Source organism: Hermetia illucens, chromosome 6 (genome assembly GCF_905115235.1).
Source record: "Hermetia illucens chromosome 6, iHerIll2.2.curated.20191125, whole genome shotgun sequence".
NCBI lineage: Eukaryota > Metazoa > Arthropoda > Insecta > Diptera > Stratiomyidae > Hermetia > Hermetia illucens.
The window spans coordinates 86,273,861-86,287,903 of NC_051854.1; the positions used below are offsets into that span (position 1 = coordinate 86,273,861).

Sequence of the window (14,043 nt, forward strand, 5' to 3'; positions counted from 1 at the left end):
TCAGCGCACGTCCCAAATCTAAAATTTACTGTAATATCGTCCGTCTGTCGCTCTCTATAGTTTGAGTGTTGACTATAAAGGACAATAAACGGCGTCTTGCGGTAATGGGGACGAATATGTTGCATTGCACTGGTGGCGTGACACGTTTTGATTACGTCTGAAATGAGAATATCCGCGATCGATATGGGTTTGCAACGATCGTGGAAAAACTGCAAGAGAGGCGTTTTCGATGGTGTGGTCACGTAATTCACGCTAACGAGAATTCAGCAACCAGTATTGGTCAGAACATCGAAGTTAATCGTAAGCAACCAAAAAGCCGGCCAAAACAATGGTCGCATGATACACTGGATGGGGATTTGAAGGTCTCGCGATTACATCCTGATGAGGCATTTGATAAAATAAAATGACGAAACCGATCACGACGAGCCGACCCCGCTTGTGAACTGAAGGCTGAAGAAAAAGAAGACGATGTGAGGAGCGGTGAGCCTGACAGTTCTTTGTCACATAGTTAAAAATTCTATTGGCATCTATTTTTTAGAAAGTAATTTAAATAAATCATTTGATGCGAAGCCCCGTATTGAAATAGTCAACCTCATACGCTTCACACTCTGAGTTTAATATTATTAGCAAATGTCAACAATTTAACCAACATCAAATATAAAAAAGGGCTAGAGAGAATTAGATTCTTCTTGAATGGAATTTTAATATTTCACGCGAATTTCAATTATTCTCGTTAATTATGACGTCAGAATCTTATTTGTATGGCTTAGGATGCTGTTAATTAGCACGAAATTGATAAGTTTTAACTGCTATAACTTTCCCAACAATGGTTAGATTTTCATGAAACGTGGCATGTGTATGCACAAGGCTATCTTCTATGTCGGTGCGTTGGTTGGTAGACTTAGGATGAACTTAAGGGGAGTTTTTTAGTCAATTTCTAAAAGTTGATAATATGCTATTAGTAAATTTTTTGAGCAGATACCGGAATAGGACATCTCTCGAAGATTAGATTTCACAGAAGTGTTTTACACAAAATCTTAAAAAGTGCTGCAGATAAGTAGATTCTTCATAAATGCAACTTTAATATTTCACGCGAATGTCAATTATTCCGGGTAATTATGACGTCAGCATCTGATTTGCATGGCTTTGGAAGCGGTAAATTCGCGCGAAATTGCTAAGTTTGAACTGCTATAACTTTGGCGTTAATCGCCAGATTTCTACGGAATTTTGCATGTATATATGAAATATTCTCCTCTATGCTGGTACAAAATTCGGAAGTCCTAGAATGAATTTAAGGGGGGTTTTTCAGTAAATTTCTAAAAAGTAGTAATATACTATTAGTAAGTTTATTTGAGCAGATATCGGAATGGGACATATTTTGAGGCCTAGATTTCATCTAGGCGCATCACTCCGATTTTTTTCGGATTTTTAGGTTGGGTAGTTTCCGAAAATGAGTCCTGTCTCATTTCAAGTGCGTACATTTTGACTCCTTACTCACGCACTTTGCTGTTTATGCCAAAACTAATTCAGTTTCGGAAAGTACAAATTGAGACCTTTCATTTGATACCCTACACAACTATATCCGGTGAAAAAAATGTTTGAATCCCCCCTTTGCATGTATGGGGAGCCCCCCTTTAAACTCCACCTAAATTTATGCCACTCACTGTATGCGTGGGATTTCATTCATTTGATTCCCATCTGTCCACCAAATTTCGTTCGGATCGGTTTAGCCGTTTTGGAGAAAAATGCGTGCGACAGACAGACAGACAGACAGACAGACATTGAATCGATTTTAATAAGGTTTTGTTTTACACAAAACCTTAAAAACGATAAAAACGGCCTTCACACGAAATGGAACCCCTTAACGTGATAAAGTTTCTGGGGTAGGTGTTGCGACTTCCTATCATAAAATTAGGTACTTGTGTCAACTACCCAAAATGTATATATGTGTATGTAAATTATTATGACGAATAGAATTCATGAAAGTTAGTAGCTTTGTACTTAAGAAGCGGGTAATTTGCTCCTGAAATATATATCTACATTGAAACCTTAAAATTATAGTTTGGAGGAAGCTACTTGTCTATCAATTTTGCAACATCTTCTTGATATTAATACGAATGCAATTTCATCAAATTTTCAATAAATGCAGAGAAGAAAACCTTTCCTGATTCCAAAGGGTATTTCAGAGAAAGGGAAACATAAATACGCTGGCTAGACGTTTGTAATAGCGTTGTCCGGCTAACTAAATGTTTTCACACGTACGACGGTTAATCTTGTTACAAAAGTTAACGATAAGATTACATCCAAAGGCCATGAAATGAGGAGTGATATTCGCAACAATAAACAATGATTGATGGTTTCCACCACGCCAAACACACTTTTTTCCTATTTTCATCCACAATTTCATCAAAATAGCTTATCTGCCTAAAAACACTAAACTAACACGCTTTAATTGTATTCTCATTAAAGTCATATCACAGGCACTTTTAAATTTTCATTTGGATGCATTTACAAGTTTTTCTCTCGGTTTTTGGTTTTTAACATTTCAACGCTTTTTTGCTTGCTGCCGTGCTTTTTCCGACAATTTACGGCACAAGCAGTATTTTTGGTAATTTTAACGCCATCTTTTTTCTGTTTATTTCTTTTTGTGCATAATGTAAAATATGAAATTTTGTTTTATAGGCCTGGCCCACGGAACCTGTGTATTTGAATCAGATTTTGGGTTCATACTGAACTGTAACTTCAAAAAGTCCGGACTGTTTCGCGTGAGAAATTTGGGAGGCCTTAAAGCACACTTCGGGTTAGGTAAAGCTTAGGTAGATCTTTGATCTATAATCTAAAATCTATAATTATTACTAAACTTCAATGATTTCTTTAGCACTAATTTCTATTCCTTTCTCTACTTTCACACAAGTTTAAGTAATTTTATTTGCCACTGTACATATATATTGTAAATCCCGTATTTATTTTGTAGCTGTAAGTGTGTGTAATTTTTTCCTGATTATCAAAATATTTTCGTGTGTACACTTAGAAATTGAAAACGGTCTCGGAGGAAGTTGAGAATTTTCACTTCACAATGGATCTGTAAATTTGTATTTTTAGTGAGTATGTTAACATGATCGGTGCTTTGAGAGAGACAAGTGTGTTACAGGGCCTATTGATACCCAACTTGGTTAAATGATCTACAAGTGGGATATGGGGATAAATGAATCTGTTGTTGTTGTTTTTTTTTGTTTACTCCCTCTGGACCCGGCAAGATAAGAGTCCAAACAGGAACTGATACCATCCACGAAGTAAACCCACAGGACTGTAATGATATGAGTGATAATAGGAGATCAGGTCGATCATCCTGAGTGGCCGATAACGACCTAGAGGGCAGAGCTATCCCAGAAATCTAAACAAATTGGCTAAATTGACCGTGAAGGTCCGCCCACAAAGATTGAAGCTCCATCAAAGTGCTCGGTCGACACGTTCTTGCACGCCTCTGTGCTAGCCAGGCTCGGGAATGTGGGGGGGGGTCCTTTGAGCGCTTTGATCCCTCACGCTTCCGCCTATCGAATGAAAAACAGTACGCGAACTAAATTGGAAAATAGAAAAGAAAAAAAAAAACCGGCTCGACCGCGCGCGTGGAGCCGTAAGTCTCCGGACCCGAGTGCCGCGATCAAGGAGGGAAAGATCCACGACGGATCACCGTCTCAATTGCTGTCTCTTCCGCCTCAGATCTTGTATAAGGCGCGGCCTCTGAGGTTCCCACCCTTCCTCGACATTCTCAGGCCAGTTATTCACTTTGAGGATGTCCCTTCATAGAAATTCCGCGGGAGTAAGGAGGAACGAAAGGGAGGAAGTCCTCAAACTACGGTTAGATTATCTATGCATCATTAATCATCACTTCATCCAATTTCATGACAAGTTCAAACAAAGAAGATGAGAATAAAAAAAAGTAAACAATAGATCGAATTCAAATAAGTAGAAGAAAATAAATAAAAAATAAAAATAAATAAAAAAACAGTAACTCACTCAGGACGTCACTCTGAGCTCGGATTGATGCTGGTATAAGAAATTTTAAAAACAATATGATAAGGAACACAATTATATAAAAAAAATTAGTTTATCTATATCAATGTATGTTACGCTAATTGGATGCTTCCATAGTGGACACAATATGAGTCACTTGGCGTTCCGCAGGCGTATTGCGTAAATTCTTGCAAAATCACCATCTCTCCCGTCACAATAAAGCAGAGCAATGTCTTCTTCAGCCGTTTCACTCGCTTCCACAAGAAACTCTTCTTTTTCTTTCTCCCGATCCAAAACTTCTTCTTTTTTTTTTCTGTCTTCAAACGAAGCCCAACCACCACTCTCTTCTTCACTTCCGCACAGCTTCATCCGCTTCCACCAGAAACTCATCTTTTACTTCTTATTTCCTCTGCCTTCGATCCAAAACTTCTTTTTCCTCTGCCTTCGATCCCAAAACTTCCTATTTCCTTCCCTCGATCCAAAAACTTCTCTTTTCTCTGCCTACGATCCCAAAACTTCTTATTTCCTTCCCTCGATCCAAAAACTTCTCTTTTCTCTGCCTACGATCCCAAAACTTCCTATTTCCTTCCCTCGATCCAAAAACTTCTCTTTTCTCTGCCTTCGATCCCAAAACTTCCTATTTCCTTCCCTCGATCCAAAAACTTCTCTTTTCTCTGCCTTCGATCCCAAAACTTCCTATTTCCTTCCCTCGATCCAAAAACTTCTTTTTTCTCTGCCTTCGATCCCAAAACTTCTTTTTCCTCTGCCTTCGATTCCAAAACTTCTTATTTCCTTCTGTCCTCCAACAAAGCCCAAGCACAACTCCCCGTTCTTTTTCACTACACCGCTTCACTTCCCGTTACATCGCCTCTCTCACTCGCTAGGCAATGTTGCGGCAACATGCGCATGCGCTTGCGGATGCGGCAAATCATTCGCTTCTTGTCAAGATCAATTCGCCCGAATGCGTTCAATAATGTGCAATCTGCGGCGAACATTAAGGCAATTGCACATTATTAAATGCATTGTTGGAGCAAATTAATTAAGAAAGAGCCGAATGAGATTCCGCTCCCGTCGCGCAGCCGCGGTCACTACAGGACTGGTGGCAGGCACTTAGCCTATGATGTCAGAAAGAACAGCCAAATATATTATATACAAATATATTTATTTTGATTCCTTTTTAATTAGCCGACACACTTACACCATCTATAAGATATTCTCCTCTATCTTGCTAGGCCCGATAGCCCCATACTCCCACAACATCATTGACCCGTATCAAAGAGGCTTCACTCTAGGCAAATCAGCAACAGATCAGATTTTCTCTCTGCGGCTAGCGAGAGAAAAAGTGTTGGAAGATGGACACCAGTTGCACCATCTCTTCATCGTCTTTAAAGCCGCCCATGATAGCATAGTTAGGGTAAAACTGTACACGGCCATGAGAGAATTCGGTATCCCAACGAAATTGATAAGACCGACTAGGCTGACCATGACCAATGTGCGAGGCCAGATAAAAGCAGCAGGATCATTCGCAAGACCATTCGACATCAACAACGGTCTACGACAAGGGAATGCTCTCTCATGCGTACTCTTTAACCTGGCCGTCGAGAAAGTGATCCGTGATGCTGACTTAAATGCAAGAGGTACGATCTTCATTAAGTCCACCCAGCTACTGGTCTATGCTGACGATATCGACATCATGGGAAGAACAACCCGGGACGTACAAACTGCCTTCATCCAGGTCGAGCAGGCGGCGATGGAGGGGAGATCTTGGGCTGTATATCAATGAAGGCAAGACAAAATATATGGTGCAACGTCAGCACCAAAAACCAACCAACCAACAACATCAAACCGCACTGGTCAACCGGGAAGAATAAAGATAGGAGAATACAACTTTGACCGTCGATAATTTCTCCTATCTAGGGTCGAAAATCACAACCGATAACAGCTACGATGATGAAATCCGCGTACGGTTGTTGGTAGCCAACAGAGCCTATTTCAGCTTACTTGCGCTCGAAACGTCTCATCATAGGGTTAAAGCTCTTACTGTACAAGTCAATGATCTTGCCAGTCTTTGTATATTCCTCGGAGACTTAGGTTCTTAGCAAGAAGAATGGCGAACTCTTGGCCGCGTTCGAGAGAAGAATCCTCCGGAGAATTTTTGGCCCCCTACATGAAGATGAGCGATTCCGTAGCCTACATAACGACGAAATCTATGAGAATCGGGCTCAATAGGTTACGGTGGGCGTCAGTTCTACTGGAATGCACGCGTTTTTGCTTACTCTCAGCGTTGGTTTGTTTAATGACCGGAAACCAAGAGTTGATAGCATTGGTTTTGAAAGGTTTGGTGTCTTCGGGTTCGGAGCAGATGCATCATTCCGGTCATTTCGTCCTGTGACGAACAATTAGTAAGCAGCACCATTCAATTCTTTGTCATAATTTTTATTTTCTTTTGGCAATTGTATTCACAAAACTCTGTCATATATTAAACTTCCCCAAACTCCTCCCCAAATCCATTTAAATATAGGAATTTTCTAATATTCCAAAAGTGATTATTCACCCCTTTTTTTGGTGTTTTCACCATAGTCGAACCACTATTTTTTCTATTTTTTTCCACTTTTCACTCTCGGATTTTCATCCGCTAGTTTCGCGCGATATTCCAACGTATGGTTTGTTTTTCGTGCGGACCCACGTATTGATTTAAGGACATGTGAAGTTTTGTAGAATCACGCGCGGAGGTCCGAAGTGCTTTCCTCTCTCCACCAACTTCCATATTCACGAGCCTGGCTTGTATAGAGGGATGCAAACACGCGTCGAAGGATCACTTCAGCGCAGCGTCTATATTTGTGGGCAGACCTTCGCGGTAAATTTCTCTAATCCTGCATAAAATTCGGACCCGGGATGAAAATTATATGAGCTCTTCTCATGTCCCTTTAACTTCAGGAATGGGTCTTAACCCAGACCAGAAAATGTCGGACTAAGAATAAACATCTCTTTTACCCCTTTCCTCTTCAGGTCTGGACGACCTTAACGTCCCTCTAGCTCCGCACACTCCCCTTCCCCGCCCGTTCGGCGTCATCCTAACCTGAGCAACACAGTATAAGATCCTTTAGTTTCGACGTTCCACCTACCATCAATCGCAAATTTTTTCTACAATGCTTTGTATAAACTCGAAAGACGAAGATGCTTTGTAGTTAGAGCGAATACTATTTTTGGCTTTATCTATTATATTGCCACGTTGAAAGTTGAATATACGTTGTGGTATAGAACAGAGTCCTACAGAATGCACGCGGAGACAGTGTATTATCTATGCTTGCGGTAGTTGTCGGGAAAAGTAGTGAGGTATTGGGAATGATGGTCCAACCAATTTGGCTGTAGTAGGCCCAAATTGATGCACTCTTCATATCCGTATATGCTCAGCCAAGTCGGTAACAAATTATATAGTTTCAACAGTAACGTTAGTTCACGGAGATCATCCTACCATCGACTACTTAACAATAAACATGTAGCGAGTCGTAACTACACATATACATGGTTTTTTTTCAGAATTTCTTGTAGAAGCCGTTTTCGGTCATAGTTAGGACGTGGGGGTCACCAACGACATGGCCGGGAAACAGGTTATGATAACCTTTGCGAATGGTTGGATTTGTCACTTGTATACATCAAATTGCATCTGAATATCACGGTTGACCAATGTCAACAATGGGTAACATAATTCTATGAAGGTCATTGGTATCAAGAGTGTTAGCTTCGAACGTAGGTCTTTCTATTTGTGGGCTAGCAATCTCAAATTTTGAAATTTTTTTGCTACCTAAACGTCAACAACGCATCGGGTGGGGGTTACCTCACGGTTACGGTCTTCGCTATCGGAAGCGGACTATGATTGGTTTTTGGAATGTGTATACGCTCCGCAAGAACGGTAGCGAAGGTCTTCAGAATGTTTGGCGCAACAATCTATATTGGATCAGGGCCTTGAAGTGTGTTAGAGCACTTCATTCAAGACCGTAACGGTACATTACGGGATTACAGTACCCTATAGGAGGCAATGTGGTCAGCATTGCGCTCGTCCGAGATTATTACTCTGATTTGACTCATTCACAGCTGAGTCAACTGGTATCCGACGTTAAATCGCGATACAAATTCCACTGCCTCCAGTGAGATTTGAACCGCGACCTTCCGTACGGCAGCCTTGTGCTCTTACCACTCAGCTATCCGGACATAGAATTAGAAGAATAGAATTAGAAATTAGAGAATTTTTTCAGTTGATCCCTTTTTCCAAGTAAATCTAGCAAAGTGGTTTTCCGTAGGTAACAAAACTAAAGTTTTTTTTTTCCCTGTTTTCTATCCTGAGTCTTCCCGGCGCCGCACACGCGAATGAGAATAGGAAAATACCTCGCACATACTCCAACCAGAAATTCTCGGAAATGTGATATTCTCCGTATGCCACACTGAATGGAGAAGGTGTTTCCGCGACTCCTTGAAACTAAAAGTTCACCACAAATCACTGCAAGATTTTTCCAGAAAGAAACTGAGGAAATTCACGACATCAGGGGCAGCAAAGCAAGCTCGTCTTTGACAAACGTTTTGTCGTTCGTTAATCATATCCTCCTGGCAGGCTATGTTTTCTTTTTATTTTCGTCCTGCCGCCTCACGCCCATGTATTATACAAATTTCCCAAGACTTAATTAACGACATTTTAGAACACATATTAATAAAAATACCGCAGCCTGTCCTCACATAATGGAAAATTATCCATGAGTTATCACCCATAAAACGAATTGCCCGACTTTCCGTCTACGCCTCTATGACATCTATCTCCTCGCGCACCAACTTCCTTTCAACCGCTGTTCTTTTGGCCCTTTATAGCGGGGAAGAATTCTCCGTATTCTTGAAAGCGGACCGTGGACCATATAAAAAGAACTTTTATAACCTGACAACTCTTTCTCGAACGAAATCGCAAAAAAACTCCGCTCCAAGCAGGTGTATTCCTCCTTTCCTACCGACAAATCCAAACCTATTTCTAGAATCAGAACGTTTCCCAACCGCTACGCTCGCCTTGACCTCCGATTAAATTCCGATAATTCATGCTGCCGCAATATACGCATGCGCCTACGGATGCGGCAAATCATTCCGCTCTGTCAAGATCAATTCGTCCGAATAGATTCAATAATGTGCAATCTGCGGCGAAAGTTAAGGCAAATTATAGAATGCATTATTTGAGCAAATTAATCCAGAAAAAGGCGAATGAAATTCCGCTCCCATCGTGAAGCCGTGGCCACTACACAGTCGACCCGACTTTTTTGGCGACTGGGACCAAATAGGTTTGGTGTCGTGTCAATGATAATGTTCTCCAGGTGATAGAGAAGATCATTTCTCGATGCTTCATCTCCAGGACCTCTGTTGACTGCTGTTATTGCGGCATTCATTTCACCTTTATTGGTGTTACGGAAGGCTATTCTTTGGATGGCTTCAGTGTTAACTTTCACCTCATTTTCATAGGGGATTCTAGCTGGTGTTTTTATTCGAGCCCGGAGCACCATGCTAACGAGATCGGAGTGTATATTAATAATAATAGTGATCGCTGGCGCAAGAATCCATATTGGAACAGGGCCTTGAAGTGTTTTAGAGCATTTCATTGAAGACCGTAACGGTACACTACAGCATACAGTAGGAGGCAATGTGATCACCATTGCACTCGCCCGAGTACTCATTCACAGTTGAGTCGACTGGTATCCGACGTTCACTCACGAGTAAGTATATATTGGTCCCAACTTCAAGGTTTATAGGTGGCGACGTTCAAGTAACACTTAGTCAATTTGGCTGGAAATGGTTCTGTCTGGATTTGTGGATCGCTTTCCGCTTAAACCAAGTACTTTCTACGACTTTTCGCAGTCCGTTATCATTGGTATTTTTATCAAGGCGATGGGAGCGAACGTGTCGCCTGAATAGGGGCTCCGTCCTCACTTTGCTGTTAAAATCTGCAAGTTTGATTTTGATATGATCTCCGTGTCTGTCTATTACCTCTTTGAAAGTATTTGGATCCGGCTTGATTAATGATGCTTAAAAGGTTTGTTGGGCAACGTGGACACTGTCAGAACCTTTACTGCGATGCCACCAATTTTGTGGGAGCAAATCGGCAATTGAACGAACTTATGTCAACAATATATTCTCAAGACGGACAGGAGAGAATTTTGAATGAATGCAGCGCAATACAGCTTACCTTTCATTTAATCCTTCTAAGAGCACCACATTTCGGTGGTCTATGGGAAGTAGCCTTTAAATCGACAAAATATCTGCTTTGGCAAAAAATTGGGTCATCCTCATTAACCTATGAGTAACTATGCACCTTGAGTGTAGAAATGGAAGCAACTTTAAATTCAAGGCCGCTCACCCCCTTATTCATGGACCCCAATGATCTAACTGCCGTAATTCCAGGACATTTTCTCATCGGCAAGCCATTGAAAGCAACTGTCGATCCGAGGACAAAAAAAGAGGACCTCATTACAAAATGCAAACTGGTGTCGCGCTTCAAGGGAGAATTTTGGAAACACTTGTTCCAAGAGTACTTGACAGAACTTGAGCAGCGTAATAACTGGAAAACGATGGCAGAAAATATCCAAGAAGAAACAATCGTGATCATCAAGGAAGATAATATTCCCATCATGAAATGGTCTCTGGGAAGAATCATCAAGGTGCATTAGGGCGATGATGGCTTACCAAGCACGGCAGAAATACGCACGGGTATTCTGGAACGTGCATTTCACAAATTAGCACCCCCAGTTAAGCCACCAGCTCAGAACATCGAGGAAACAATGGCTCACCTTGAGGAAACCAGGCAATGCAGGAAGCGTAACTATCAGGAAGGTGAAGGAGCAGAAGGGACGTCAGATTCCGAGCCTACCGAGACGCTATCTCAACAAAGGAAGAGGTGTTCATGAAAGTATTGCTTACACAACAATCAATAGCAACGAAGTCGAGGTAGTGAAATTCAGCCAGGAACAGGGATTCATTTCGAAAGCCAGTGAGAGATAAAGTTGATCTTTTGCTATTGGGCCTTAGTATTTTATTTCGGTTTACAACTCTATCAAGCCGAATTCCGAGCTTTGAAAGGTTTCGTAATAATCCTGCAACAGCTTTGTCAATAATTCTCACAAGGGCCCGTGTGAAAGGTTGTCCACCAGATCTGGAACCGCTACTTACATCTTGCGGAAGAAAACGAGCTACTTGCTGCGAAACAAAGGCCTGGGAGAATGAAACGAGGCGCCATCAACATCGCGGGAACAGTCGCCAACTCACAAATCGGAATGCTCGATTCAAACTACGCTACCGAAATGTCGGAAAAAATTAACAATATCCACTAAAACGAAGACCTGTTTTTATCACTCCTCAAAAACCATATTTCCATACTGGTTGCGACAATTAATTTCATCATCATCAACGGCACAACAATCAGTATTAATAAGGAACTCTAGACATTCCGTTTTTTCCGCAGAGGTCCACCAATTCGAGATCCCTAAAAGCTCCCCTGCGCCATCGTTCCATCTAGGGCAGGGTCTACCTCATCGTCTTTTCTACCATCGATATTGCCCTTATACATTTTTCGGGCTGGATTATCCCCACCCATACGGATTAAGTGGTCCACCCTGCAGTTAATTTAATGAAGGAAAATCAGGAAACAATAGATCAACGATACAAGGTCCTTGAAGAACCTTTGGGAGAAATTGTAAATCGAGTCAACAGGGCAATGGAAGCCCTCCATCAATTTCAGCTTCAACAATTCCTTTTATCCTGGTCAGCGTAGAAAAAACACAAAACACGATACTAGACGTGTTGTCGGATACTCACTAGGAACAAATAAGCTATCGCTTGCTGTCGCCATACCAATTTAAACAAGAGGCTATCAAAATAACAAGTCATAATCCGACTAATGTCCGTCTTCCCGTTGAACCAGAAGATTCCATTTAGGTGGACAGACTTACATGAGTAGAGGGTCGATTAACGACCAAGCACGCTATGTTCAAAGTCAAAATTCTGCTAATCGGCTTGGAGGAATTCAACCTGTACAGGATTTTTCCCATTCCAGCAGTCTTTAACAAGACCCCTATAATGGTGCGACAATTAGGCGGTCACTGCTCATCGAGATGAGTACTATTCTACTACTACTACTATGATTGAAGTCAAACTGTCGAAATGCATAAAAATACACAACTCATCTTACTTATGCGCCCATTCTAATCCCATTTATCATCACAGAATTAATGAAAAAATGTGTGAAATCTAAACCTACTCCTGGCATATGGTTTGGCCCTTATAATATATGGTGCTGTGACGCCGTCACGTCAGCCTTATATTGGATAGGGCATTGGTCAGCTGTTTAGCAGCTCCCGCTCTTTACAGGGGTATGTTCCATAAGAAAATGTATAAATCGTTTGCCCGTTTTCATTGTCGCATCCACCATTGTACGAAGCAGGAAGACGGTAAGCGAATGCATAGAATTTTTTTTAACAGGATCAAGATACTGTCAAAAAGTATGTTAATCCGATAACTGGAAATCTTTTGATTTCGAGTACTAATTCACTGGTGTGAGTAACTATTTCATAAGCTTACCTGCTAGGATCGACAATCAAGCTTATCTAACTTTTGTACCTTTTAACTGATCCTAACTAAACAATCCCAAAGTTTGGAGAAGATGTCCCCATTCTAAGTACACATCATCATCATCATCAACGGCACAACAACCGATATGCGGTCTAGGCCTGCCTTAATAAGGAACTCCAGACATCCCGGTTTTGCGCCGAGGTCCACCAATTCGATATCCCTAAAAGCTGTCTGGCGTCCTGACCTACGCCATCGCTCCATGTTAGGCAGGGTCTGTTTCGTCTTCTTTTTCTACCATAGATATTGCCCTTATAGACTTTCCGGGTGGGATCATCCTCATCCATAGGGATTAAGCGACCCGCCCACCGTAACCTATTGAGCCGGAATTTATCCAGAACCGGACGGTCATGGTATCGCTCATAGATTTCGCCATTGTGTAGGCCACGGAATCGTCCTTCTTCATGTAGGGGGCCAAAAATTCTTCGGAGGATTCTTCTCTCGAACGCGGCCAAGAGTTCGCAATTTTTCTTGCTAAGAACCCAAGTTTCCGAGGAATACATGAGGACTGGCAAGATCATAGTCTTGTACAGTAAGAGCTTTGACCCTATGGTGAGACGTTTCGAGCGGAACAGTCTTTCTAAGCAGAAATAGGCTCTGTTGGCTGACAACAACCGTGTGCGGATTTCATCATCGTAGCTGTTATCGGTTGTGATTTTCGACGAAGTTGTAGTCTCCTATCTTTATTCTTCCCGTTTGCTCAGTGCGGTTTGATGTTGTTGGTTGGTTGGTTTTTGGTGCTGACGTTGCACCATATATTTTGCCTTGCCTTCATTGATGTGCAGCCCAAAATCTCGCGCCAGTCACCGCCTGCTCGATCGGGATGAAGGCAGTTTGTACGTCTGGGGTGGTTCTTCCCATGATGTCGATATCGTCAGCATAGGCCAGTAGTTGGGTGGACTTGAAGAGGATTGTACCTCTTGCATTTACCTCAGCATCACGAATCACTTTCTCGAGGGCCAGGTTAAAGAGGACGCATGATAGCGCATCCCCTTGTCGTAGACCGTTGTTGATGTCGAATGGTCTTGAGAGTGATCCTGCTTCTTTTATCTGGCCTCGCACATTGGTCAGGGTCAGCCTAGTCAGTCTTATTAATTTCGTCGGGATACCGAATTCTCCCATGGCTGTGTACAGTTTTACCCTGGCTATGCTATCATAGGTGGCTTTAAAGTCGATGAACAGATGGTGCAACTGTTGTCCATATTCCAACAGTTTTTCAATCGCTTTCCGCAGAGAGAAAATCTGATCGGTTGCTGATTTACCGAATGAAGCCTCTTTGTATGGGCCAATTATGTTCTGGGCGTATGGCGCTATCCGGCCTAGCAAGATAGCGGAGAATATCTTATAGATGGTACTCAGCAACGTGATACCTCTATAATA

The 14,043-nt window shown here is 41.8% G+C and overlaps 1 protein-coding gene across 2 annotated transcripts in view; it reads left to right on the forward strand.

Annotated features, from left to right (window-relative positions):
* LOC119660153 overlaps nucleotides 1-14,043 on the forward strand; it is a 165,924-nt gene that overhangs the window by 119,749 nt on the left and 32,132 nt on the right. Inside the window, exon 2 of one of the 2 annotated variants that reach the window (XM_038068555.1) lies at nucleotides 2,683-2,805. The exons of the other annotated variant lie outside the window; for it this stretch is intronic. Coding sequence (XP_037924483.1) covers nucleotides 2,683-2,805 — 123 coding nt within the window. The remainder of the gene's footprint in view (nucleotides 1-2,682; nucleotides 2,806-14,043) is intronic. 2 annotated transcript variants of the gene reach the window in all.